The 12,813-nt window shown below is 46.0% G+C and overlaps 1 protein-coding gene across 1 annotated transcript in view; it reads right to left on the bottom strand.

The window, feature by feature from the left end:
* Positions 1–12,813, bottom strand: part of CCNB3 (cyclin B3) — a 54,660-nt gene that overhangs the window by 21,575 nt on the left and 20,272 nt on the right. Inside the window, exons 5-8 of the mRNA XM_086942023.1 lie at positions 11,668–11,788; positions 7,366–7,464; positions 5,785–5,877; positions 4,597–4,734 (exon numbers count right to left, since the gene is read on the bottom strand). Coding sequence (XP_086798149.1) covers positions 4,597–4,734; positions 5,785–5,877; positions 7,366–7,464; positions 11,668–11,788 — 451 coding nt within the window. The remainder of the gene's footprint in view (positions 1–4,596; positions 4,735–5,784; positions 5,878–7,365; positions 7,465–11,667; positions 11,789–12,813) is intronic.

Raw genomic sequence — 12,813 nt, 5'->3', positions numbered from 1 at the left:
CTGCGCCAGATGCAGAAGATACAAAAGGATGACATCTTCCTTACACGTTGTCAGGTCATAATTCTTGGACTTGCACCAGATGCAAAACCTCTTCCACTTGTAAGCATAGGAAGTCAGAGTGGAAGGTCGCTTAGCCTCCTTCAGTATGTCCATGCAATCTTCAGGTAGATTTAAATGGCCATATTGCACTCTCTCAGGAGCCATGCCTCCAAACTCAAAGACGAGAGGTTGGGGTGCAACATCTGCCCCCCGAACTTCGTGAGAAGGTCCGGCCTGCACGGCAGCAGTATGTGAGGAAGGAGAGACAGGTGAAGGAGGTCCGTGAACCACCACTGCCTGGGCCATTCCGGGGCAATTCGGATCATCCGCGCCCTGGACTGGGACAGCTTGATGAGCACCGCCGGAATCAGGGGAATGGGTATGGTTTTCCTGAATCAGTCTGCTCAGTGCGTCCGCCTGAACATTCTGCACACCTGGTAGATGGGTAGCCATTATCGCCAGTCCTCTGGCCAGAAGCCATCGCCAGTTCGCCTGCGCCTCCCGCGACAGAGTGCTTGATCTTGAGCCCCCCCCCCCCCTGCTTGTTGAGGTAATACATAGTGGTCGTATTGTCTGTCTGTACAAGCAGAGAGTTGGTCCGGAAAAACTGATGAGAGGCCTTCAGTGTCAAGTGAACAGCTCCGAGTTCCAGGAAATTGATGTGATACGTGGACTCCATCGGTGACCACGTTCCTTGAATCTGTAAGTCTCCGGAGTGCACTCCCCAGCCCTGGAGAGAAGCATCCGTCACAATAGTCTGAGTGGGAATGTTCTTGTGGAAGGGAACCCCTCTGAGGAGATTCTCCGCTGAACACCACCACTTCAGAGACTGAAGAGCATGCAGAGACAGTTGTATCTTGACGTCCCACGACCCTTTCCTCTGATCCTCCAAGCACTCCTGCAACGGTCTCATGTGCAGTTGTGCGTGTGGCGTTAGGTAGATACAAGAGGCCATCGATCCCAGTAGAGAAGACACCGCCCTTACTGTTGTAGATGGAGTGGTCATAAGAGCCTGAGCCTTCCAAAGGAGTGATAATCATCGCTCCCCAAAGGAGACACGCTTGCTGACAGCGTATTGATGGTGGCTCCCAAGTACTGAATGCACTGGACCGGAGTCAGGACGGACTTGGACATGTTGATGTGCAACCCCAGCTTGTTCAAGAGAACGCACGTCTTCTGGAAGTGTGCTTGAGCTTCCGAGAAGGAGGAGGCCTTGATCAACCAATCGTCCAGGTACAGGCAGACAAACACCTTATTCTTCCTTAGGTGTACTGCTACCACTGCCATGCACTTCGAGAATGTTCTGGGCGCAGACTTCAGTCCGAATGGCAGTACTGTGTACTGATGATTAGCGCCGACTTGGAATCGCAGGAACTGCCTGTGTTTGTGTGCAATGGGCACATGGAACTACACATCTTGTAGGTCTATAGCACATAGCCAGTCTCCCTGTTGCAACTGAGGATAAATCTGATGCAACGACAGCATGCAAAACTTGTCTGCGAATTCACTTGTTTGCCGGTCGCAAATCCAGAACGGGCCTGAACTCGTTCTTGTCCTTCTTGCGAACCAGAAAGAACCAGGAGTACAGACCTCTTCTTCTTTGAGACAGAGGTACGTCTTCAATCGCCCTTTTCCTTAACAGGATATCGGCCTCCGCCTGGAGCTCGTGCAGCTGAAACTGCGAGCTGACCGGAGGAATTGATGGAGGCGGGCTGGTGCACCGAAGACTGTATCCATTGCAAACAATATTCAGCACCCACTTGTCCTGAGTAATTTTTCTCCACTCGGTTGGAGCAGTCACTGATTCCCAATTTTGCTGCCCCCCTCAGTCCACTGGAGACACCCTTGTCCCCGGGGATTCCGACAAGGTCGGTGAATAGGTCCTGGAGGAGTCCGGGCGGGACCGCGATCCGCGCCTCCTATTGCGCCGTCTTGACCTGGTGGAGGATCTATGCCGACACCTCGATCTTCCCCTCCGTCCGAGGCGTGATCGTGACCTCCTTGGCTTCGGTCGATCTGCCGGTTCCACGGGGGCGGGCAACTTAGGTTTGACTGGAGCCCTCGGCTGAGGGGTCCCCTTGGGAGGAGTCGGATATCAGGGCAGTGAGACCGACCTCGGAGGGATCGGAGGCGGCTTGTCTGCTGGCAGCTGAGGTTGAGGTAGAGGTTGAGGACGCGGTGGAAGTGGTGGGAGCGGAGGAGGAGTAGGGTCCCAAGGAGGGAGCCCCCTCGGTAATGGAGGCGGGACGTAACCGGCCTCTGCAGCGGGGTATACACCATGGAGTACACCGAACCCGGTGATCCGCCTTCCTTTCCAGCCTGGGACGTTGGCTAACCTCCCATAGGTATAAGGCGCCTGCTAGACTGACTCCTGGCGCCAGACCTCCTTCCTCGTCCCCTCAGCGTCGAAGAACGTCGACCGGACGGCGAGCATCGGTCCCTAGACGGCGAACGTCTTCTCCTAGACGGCGAACGTCTTCTCCTAGACGGCGAACGTCTTCTCCTAGACGGCGAACGTCTTCTCCTAGACGGCGAACGTCTTCTCCTAGACGGCGAACGTCTTCTCCTAGACGGCGAACGTCTTCTCCTAGACGGCGAACGTCTCTCCCTCGACGGCAAATGCCTTCGCCTAGACGGTGACCTCCTTTGCCTCGATGGCAATCTGCTCTTCGACGCCAAGGATCCCCTTGACGACGACCTTCTCCTTTTTACCGACGGCGAACGGCGGTGTCACCTCGACGGCGAGCGCCGACGATCACTCGACGACGACTCAGACGAGGACGAAATAGTCACAGGAGATCTCTACAGAGGTCTGTTCAGTTCCCTCGACGTCTAACGTAGACGTCGCTTTGACCCAGAGCCCTGGGGAGACGGGGAACAGACTGCAGTCATCCCTCTCGACGCCGTAGTCGGTGCAATCGACCCAGACAGAGAATGGGGACGCTTGCTGGTCTTCCTGCCCCTGAGGAGCCCCCCAGAGGCCTCAGCATGGGCAGACGAAGCCCCTCCAGACCCTCCTTGCGCCTTCAGCCTTCTTTCCTCAAGGCCCTGAAGCCTGATATTTCTATCCTTCAGGGTCCTGCCAGAAAAGCCCTGACAAATGACACTCCTCTGGGACACGGGAAGAGGGAAGGCAGAGGATACACACCTCATGTGGATCAGATTTCGCTTCTTCCTGGAGCACTCTGGATATTTGTCAAATAATGCAGGCATATTGACAATCAAAGAGCGCACCAAAGGATTAACAAGAAGAAAGGCACCAAATTACTTTAGAAAAGCACTCAAAGACTTGAACAAAAGTGAAAAATCACCAATAAACCCTTGAAAATGGAGAGCTCAATGCTCCAGGGTCCTGCTTGCAGGAGCCGGAAAAAAGATCTTGAAGTAAAAGGGACCTGCAGTGCAATCTGGGATACTGTGAAGTTCTGGAAAGTTCTCTTAAAGGCACAGTATCCTGTTCTGAGCCACATAATGGCAGCCTATGGGGCTTGTCTGTCCATGTCTACCTCCATCATTCCAGAGAGTTTTTACTGCTAAAGCAAGAGAAATCTGGACACTTTGCAGTTTGTGGATTTTTAGTGGAATTTCTAGTTGAAGTACTGGACAGTGTAGCCTGGTTATATAGGCTGCATTATCTGTCTTTAATTCTCTTAAGTGTCTGTGCAGTTCTGCATTTTGAGACACCGTAAGAGATTATTTTTGATTGCTCCGGGGTCCACGCCCATGGGCGGGACTATTCACTAGATTATGACTATACACAGAGATCCCCTACTACAGAAAGTGTATATGCGTAATAAAGGCATTGCGCTGTAAATGATGCATGATAAAGGCAGGTTCCATCATACAGTCATGTGTGATACTGCCGGACATTAGTTTCCAACCCTCTACTAAATGTAATGCTGGACTGCTAAACTTTAGTCCTCCGACAGTTAAGGGTTCACAGTAAATAAAATGGTGAACCAAAAGAGTGCATGCACAAGTGCTGGTGCACTGCAAATATGTAATAAACAGCACCCACCTCGGATACCTCTGTCCTGCCGCAACAGATTACATTCTTGTAGTTTTCAACTAAACATGTGGGACGTAACATTTTAAATCAACATATTCTTGCTGAGTAGACTTCCTTGGCCAGTGTGAAATGAATGCTTCCAACATCGCAGATGTAAATTTAAACGACTTAACAAGAGGTGGACTATATATATTTGATTGGCCGCTGCTAATTAAATTATTAAATTACTACATCCTTAGCTTATGTATGGAAATTCATTTTGTGTGGGGGCTTTTACATTGCGTAAACTTGGCCAGAAGGTATCTAGCGCTTTACATGAGCACCAGATGCGTTACACACAATTTTGTTAGGCACTGGGAGATTAAGTGATTCGCCCGGAATCATAGGATGTGGAACGTCCCTGCTAAGACTCGAACCCAGTTCCCCAGCTTCAGGGTCAACCGCTCTAGCTGGTAGGCCACATCCTGTTTTAATTGTAATGCCTCCCCGCTGAATTCCATTATAAAAGGCTTGAAGTTCAAGAATGCAATATGAGAAAGTGAAGTCACCTCAAACTTTGAAGAGATCAGAATGGCTGTGGAGCCGATGAGCTGCAGCTTCTCCCTCATGCTCACAGACACTGCCAAGAAGTGGTCCACCATCTTCACAGCCAGGTACAGCGTCTCATGGTTGAGCTCAAAGTTCTCCTGAAAAACGAACAAAGCTGCCATTGTTTTTTACCCAATTAAATGGGAAAAAGAGAAGAAAAAAAACGCAAGGGAACCATGCCCTAAGGATAACATGCAGATCGTGGGAGTGCAGATAAGGAAAACAAAAAGGGACCTCTTCACAGAGTGGAGAATTCGAAATTACACCAAGTGTCAGAGACAAAACTGAGATCCTTGAATTAAAATGTTTCAGACCAAGATTAAGCAACTGCGTTGCTAATGGATGCAATAGCTCGAAAAGCAATGTCACTAAAAATAAAATGAACTAACGAGACAATGCATGAACACCTAGTTTCCTGCAACGTAAATAAATGTAATGCTACATGGTGATGCAGAACGTGGAGCAAGGCATTACAACTTTCCTTGTTAGAGTGCCACTTCTATGGGGCAAGGGTATGTCGGCCATTAGGGGCACAGGCAGCAGTAACAGGACGATGGAGTCTATAAAAAGATTGAGGATGAACCTTTAGCACATGCTCCCACTGAAACTGAAGTTTGCAAGGGCTCTGAAAGTTTCCCTATCTGTAAAGTGTTCATTCAAGATATACAGGGATACTGGACTTATGAGCCTCTGCAGCGATTTACAGATTTACCACACTAGTTAGATAATCCACCATCTGTTGCATACGTTGTAGATTGACAAAAAAATATTCTAGCTCAAAATGAATACTAAAAAAGTGCAAGTGCAGCAACAAACTGTTTGGAAAGGTGACATGGTCATCTTTCATTTGCTCTAATGAGTGCAAAACTAATAAGGAGGTGAAAACTTTGCCCTGACATTAATGACTAAAGAGGAAACTATTGCCCCAGAACGCGCAGTTCCCCCACCCCCTTTTTGTGATGTATAACTTAGCCTTCCATCAGGGTTTATTCCTCTCGCCCGAGATAGACTAGTAGCGTAATAATGGGGCTTAAAGCCACAGGATGGGAATCGCTTGAGAAAAAGCATGGTAGAATTGTGAAATAGGCTGTTAAAGATTTCGGAAAGATGACAAGACAAAATTGTGTATGACACCTCGCTCCTCTCACCTGAACCTCCACCATCCAGTCGACTAGGATGGCCCTCATTTCCCTGCTGATGTCCTGCTGTGTCGACATGTAGTTTGGAATAACAAACTTCGCCTGCCAAAGAGAAAGAAGACCCATTAGGAATCCAGACTCTTCCCTCAGGGCATTTCTGCGATCAGCACCTTTCCCTGCAGAGCTTGCCAAAGCCACAACACATCGAAAATCTGCAGATGTGTGTGTCTGTAACAATCTTCAGCTGATCACATTAAACCTAAATTTGATGTTTCATTCTTCAGACTACCCACATTTCAAAGGCAGTATCTCTTTGGAGATGGAGATTTATGACTAATGTTCCAATTCCATCCTCCCTCCACACTTAATACAGTTAGGATCATAGGATATGTAAACAGGAAGGGATACACTGTACTGTGAACTTAAACCTCAGGATGCAGTTTTTTTTTATCAAGTCATTGCTCACTAGAGGCAGGCTCATTTCACTTAAAACAGGAGGCTGAGAATGCGTAATTCAAATCACTTAATGCTTCGTGTTCATGTAGACCAACCAAATAAACCTCAAGTAAGTGTCATTCAGAGTAAAAAAAAAACAATTTTTCCACTGCTTCATGCTTCAAGATCTGTGGTCAAAGCCTTAAGTTGCTGGATGCCATCCTCACAACTCAAGATGGACATTCAAGTCACTCAAGCCTAGGTGATTGCAAGTTATTGCACTAAAAGCATATCAGACCAACAAATGCTTAAAGCCAATTCCATTTCCTTCTCCTCGACTCCTAGATGTTAAAGTTATGACATGAGGTGCCATAAAAAAAACCCTGAGTCGATTTGCCTTTACGCAATCACAACCCAGTCATGCTAAATCCACCAACTAACCCCTCTGTTCAACGAGAGTTAAACACGAACGCCCATGTAACGGAAACTCAAGTCCACAATTCTACCATTTGCGGCAAGTCTATTGCCTTTGGACTCCACCTCCACCCTATACTTGCACTTCTCTTCCCTCCCACCCTGCAAAACAATCTCCCCTATCTACATCAAACATGTTTTTGTCCTATTCGAGGAAACCTCTATAGTGTGCAGATCGTACTGCTAAGGAAACGGACTTCATTATGCCGGCCAGTTGCCGGCTAAAAATGCAAACACAATATAGACATTATCTAGAAACAGACTTGTGTCTAGTACTTGGATCAAGACTGGGTGGGGGAATAACTCACATGGGTACCTTTGCCATCTATTTACAACTAAAAAGGACCACAAATCATATGATGCTTAATCAGTGATGCAAGATAAAACTCAGTCCACTGTACATGACACATTGTAGAAATAGAACCTCAAAGTATATTACTGGGTTCATTCCAAATGGAGTTGGTATGTGCTTGGTAGGCGCTGCAAGACTGCTTTATACTACTGCCTTCCAAGTGCTACCAGCACTAAATTCACACTCAAACTATTGGGCAACACAAACATTATTTGCTATTTGGAGCCAGGAATCACGAGAAAGAAGCTATTTTACACTTCAAAACTTCCACTGAAGAACTAGTGGAGATTTTGTCAACCATTCCTAGACTATCTTGCAGCCCTCTTTACCTCTCTCCCCTTCATGTAGCTGAAGATCTCTGTGGCATATATTGAGCTGACAGAGGGGTCATCGCTATCCTTGTCAACATTGTCAATCTCTGGAGCCACCTGAAAAGAAAATCAGCAAGAAAAGAGGTTACAAAACTCTTCATGCCAGCTCACCGACTAGTTGATGTATTTAAATTAATTAAATTACCAATCGCAAAATGCAACTGGTGAAGTAGATGCTGACATGAAGCAACCCACCAGGGTTATTGCTCCCTAGGCAATAGAGGCTAACATTTATTAGGCTACATCCAATTGTCCTGATGATGATCCCCGTGATTACTTAGCCGGATCGAAACGCCGTCGACCTCTATTTGCACCCTATACAGAACGTATATTATGTACTATGTATGTGTAAAGGTGCTTCCTGAATTTTCTGTCTCACTGTAATTCACAGAAACTCAGTTTTTTGCCTAATAGCCCTACTTTGTTCCTTTCTTCTGTAAACGGTAATTACCTGTATGTGCATGGGTGCAGTATGTGCCCCACTACGGTGAATTGTTGAAGGAATTCTTTGTTCTTTTATTATTGATCAAGTAAAGATTGCGACCTCTGTCCGGTTGGACATGTCAAAAACCAATATAGATCAATCTTGTCTATATTTATTTCTCTGTTCATAATTTGTGCATGGGACCACTGTTGTCTGAAATAGAGATGAAGTAACCGGCATATTACTGTGAAGGTAATGCAAACTGTCCCAACGAAAGAATAGGGGAATCTTTTAGTAGTGTGAGAATAAATTTCCAGGCTGCAGTAAAGCCACTCCAAAAATGCACAGAAAAGTGTCTTTTTCCAGACTAAACCTTGATACACGGTCACACAAAGGGAAAAAAGTCCTGGTCAACACACTAGCACCAATGCCGCTTACCAAAATATCTATCACCACCATGCAAATCATAAAACCTATATCTCAGAAATTAGGACCATCCCACACTCAGTTTGGGCTAATTTTAAGACAGCTGTTGGCTCCACAGTCTCCCACTGCCCGTTACTAAAGAATCGCCAGCCTGCACATCTTGATTGGTGCCATCCTGAAGAGCACGGAAGGGTGGGTAAATATGGGATTTATGACTAAACAGCCTTTCAGATAAACCAAGCTTCTGGCCTGCAGGTCCTTCATGCCAGTCCTTCAACCTCACCAGTTTCCTACAGTTCTACCATGTTTAATTCTTACCATGGCCTTCAAGGAGCTGCTTGTGCTGAAATGCTCCATTTACAGACATGTCTACTTGTGCCAGACTGAAAATAGGGCCTGAAAATTTTCCAGTGACTAACTACGACTGCAAAAGGCCAGGAAACAGCCACTGTGCTACTAGGTTAGATCAGTGGGAAGAGCAAGCGAGGTGGGGAGGCTAAGGTTCTTGTGCATTACATTAGGAGTAGGGGGGCTGTATGGTGGACCTGGGGGACGTATCCTTCTAGGAGAGGGTAGCATTTATTAATAGCCAAAAGGAAAGCAGTCATCAATTATTTTCTACAGTTGCAAAGGGGAAAATGGCTCAATGATTAAGCACTGCATGCATCTACAGCGCAAATAGAACGTGCTTTTTCTAAACCGTAGTTCTGACCGGGCACTGAGCTTGGAGTGTTTGTATTTGATTTGATCATTGCATTTTTAACCCCAAACCACCTACCAATTCACGCAACTTCTACAACTCACGAACACAAAAGTAGTGCCCCCAATAGGGCCTCTCCTCCTGATGTGGTCAACCACTTGGTGACCAATATAAATAGATGCACTTCCTGTGACTCTCCCATCGACGTGCGGTCTTGGAATGCTTTTAAGACTTTCGCTCACCAAAAGAAATCACCACGGTTGTATCGTCATGCATGTTTCCCCTATTTGTTTGTTCTTCGCAAACTCGTTCGATTACTTCCAAAGGACTGCAGAAGACTGCGATTCAGGCAGTAAATCTTTCCAGGATCTATTACTTCACTTTATACATGGGCTACCCAGATTACCCGCTGTGCAGACTGCATAGTTGAACGGTGCAGCTCACCTTTTTCTGTACCTTTCTATCTCTCACTCTTTCAGCGCACTTCAAAAGTTACCAGTGTTGAAAAGATCCATCCTCAATGCCCTATTTTTATTTTGCAAAACTCAGGGCCCCTGTGCATGCAAACTTAATGAAGGGTTTTGTGCCTCCTAGAGCCTTGCACTTAGTATCTGGCAAATGTTTACAGAACATCAGCATCTATAATGGTTTGCTTGGAGGGTAGTTGCTTTGCTTTCTGAGCTGCAAACAAACTCTGTCCCACAGGATTTTCGCACATCTAACGACCATCTATAATTTAGCAAGAAACTTTCAACAGTGCTTTTTACAATTTAATCTACAGCAGTATTTCCAATGCTTAAGTGGCAGGACACTGTTTATAGGATAACTTTGCACTCCATAAATATCATGAATTAATTATTTATAGCGGGGTTGAGAAGCGAGGTGGCTCTCCTTGTACATTTTCTATTTGTGAACTTGAAGCAGCAGACTAGTGGCCATCATTCTGTGGAACATTGGGGCAAAAGATGTACCTCTGTATTCACCGGAACAAATGAGCACAGGTAAAGCCAACATATCTGGTAGTGGCGGTCAGCCTTTTTGAATGCCGGTTTTATTTTGTCATGGTTTTTGCGAATCATATATGGGGAGGGGGAAGTGGGGATTGCAACAAACAGAACTTTGTGTGCATGTGCTCCTTGTAAATAAGCGGAATGCACTCTAGCCTATGGCTAGAGTGGGCTGACCCCATTTCCCATGCTGTATAGGGCAGAACAATGAAAATGTGTTATGTAAAATCAAATTGGCTTCGCCAGTGCCAGACCGAATGAGGGTCAACACCCAGTCTTTGAAAAGTCTGTGGACCTCAATCACTTTAAAAATAGAATCAATAGGTCTCCTTTCTTTTCAAATGAAATAAACTATTTGCTGTAAACTAGTAAAAGCAGATATCTATTTAAAAAAAATCCTAGCAGACCACGCCCTGAATCAGAGGAGCGATTCCAGGTGACAGGTGATCCAAGATAGAAAATGGTCCTTCCTGGGCACAGTTAGCCAGAAGAGCCTACTGGGGCGAAATACCACACAGGAGGGTTATTTTAATGCTGGCTTTTTGGTCAAAGGCATTCAGCAGGTATGGCCTCCTGGAGCACCTTCACGCTTAGTTACAGTAACCATGGCAACATCCAGTGCCTAACTTTTTCGGTTTGGTCTTGGCATAGTGGGGGTGGGCCCAAGACTCTAAACTGGGCAGTCCCAAACACAGGAAGATTGAGTTGGATTGGACTTCTGGCATAGCCAGGGACTGAGCCCTTCTTAGGGTATGCAGATATGTATATCGCAGTATTATCCGGAAGGGGTGCTGGCACTGAAAGACCATACATTGTTCACCTGAGTACCCCATATCAGTAGCAAGTTCAGCATTACCAGAAATTAGGATTGCTGTCCCTGTCTGCACCCAGGAATGCTGTGGCGCCAACAGTAATGGGCATCCGATAAGTAATATGGCCTCAGATATGGAAAAAGGGGGAAATGCACAAAGTCACAAATTTGTAAATCAAAAGAGGTCGCACCTTTGTTAGCAAAAAAGCTTTGAAAAGACCTAAAACCATGACCGGCCAAAGCATTTCAATTCAATATTTATTTATTTATTTTATTTTAAGGCTTGTATAGCGCTAGACTCGACTCCCGAAGGAATATCTCTGCGCTTGGTCCACCCAATAGTTACAAGACAGTGCTCTCAGGATTATGCAGGGTTATATAGTCTGAAACAGGAATGTCTTCAGTAGCTTCCTAAAATTGAGGTAGTTCGAGCATTGTCTCAAATTGAGGGGTAGTTTGTTCCAGAGGCTGGGGCCCACGAATTAAAGTGCTCGGCCTCCCATTTGTGCTTTCCTGATTGATGGAACCTGAAGCAGGAATTGATTACTGGAACAGAGAGTACGTCCTGGTGTGCAAGGGATAAACTTTTCAGCCAGATACAAAGGGCCTGAACCTCAAATGCTTTTATGGATGGCGCAGCAGGTTTTAAACTTTATCCCTTGTCTGATAGGTAGCCAGTGGAGTTTTTCCCAAAAGGGGGCGGGATGGAGTTCTAGGCGGAACATTAAGTACTAACCTGGCTGCGATATTTTGGGCCACCTGTAGCCTACTCAGTAAGTTGTCATTTTTTAGATAGTAAAAGACCATGGCAGTAGTCCAAACGGCTAACTACAAGGGCTTGGATAATAAGAGACTAAAGCATAATCAAATGGGCTGTCTTGGGTCATATTACCTGTTCAGGCTTCTTCTCTTCCACCGGGAGGGGCTTCTCAACAGGTACTTCAATTACATCCTTATCGACAATGTTCTCAGGTTTTATTGTGGTCTCTTCTGAAGGTGGTTTCTTTATAGACCTGGAGCAGGAAGAACAAGGATAAAGTTCAGAAAGAAACTGAAGTGGTTTAGCAAATGCAAGTAATTCAGTTAACTCCACAAACATTAAAGGGATCTTCTGGGTATCCAAATGCAGATGAGTTTTAGAAGAGGAAGCCGGCTGAGCTACTGGCATCCCAGTTGCAATTAACCTGCAATGCATAGGAGAACCGCCGATGGGGCCAGCTTAAACGTTTGTCTAATATGCACAGTGGTATTAATTAAAAGCTAATCGGGCCTTTCAGAAGAGCTCCAAAAGATGCATGTCACTGGAAGTTCAATGATGCTTCAAATGCACATCCAGATAAGACAGAGGAAAGGGGAGGGTTCCAAGTACATAAGAGTAGGAAGACTGTTCTCCTGAGCCAAGCAGCAGAATCCTTGGCACATGCACTCGTACTGCTCCTGGTGGGGTCTTCCTCACAGTGGCTTAAGTTGGGATATACATGTGTTGACATCTGTGTAAAACACTACTGTAGCAGCACATGGCTTCAATTACTTGAGGAAGAGCCTCCTCCAAAGGTGAGGCAATACAGGTTTGGACCTTTGTCACTGGAAGGGTCTGCACAGATGGTCTGGTAGGAATTTCGACATTCAATTTGGTGGAAGGTAAAATCCAGAAGTTAAGGCTTCGTCATTCACGTTTCCAGGATAGAGTTTAGACGTGCAACGCTAAAGTACCTTTCCAAAAACAGCTTGGCTGCCTTGATCAGTATCAGATAAAGAGCGGTGACCAGATGTCAAGTGTTGGTATGATTCTATGTAATAAAGTATGCTTTGCAGGGCGTTGTTTAGTGCAATGCTGTTGGACCCGGCCCTTTAGGCAGGTTTACCCAGAGACTTTTTGATTTTACCTAGCCTGTTTGTGACCTAGTGTTGGTGATTTTAGGCCTCTGCGCACTTTTTCACTGTGGTACAGTGTAAAGTGCTTGAGCTCTCTGTGTATGTGTGGTGAGTGACCTGCCCTCCCATAGGAATGAATGGGGAATATGTATGCCCATGGTAG

The sequence above is a fragment of the Lissotriton vulgaris genome, chromosome 10, assembly GCF_964263255.1.
Source record: "Lissotriton vulgaris chromosome 10, aLisVul1.2, whole genome shotgun sequence".
NCBI lineage: Eukaryota > Metazoa > Chordata > Amphibia > Caudata > Salamandridae > Lissotriton > Lissotriton vulgaris.
The sequence above is the reverse complement of the archived record's forward strand: the minus strand, read 5'-3'. Positions and strand labels throughout refer to the sequence as shown.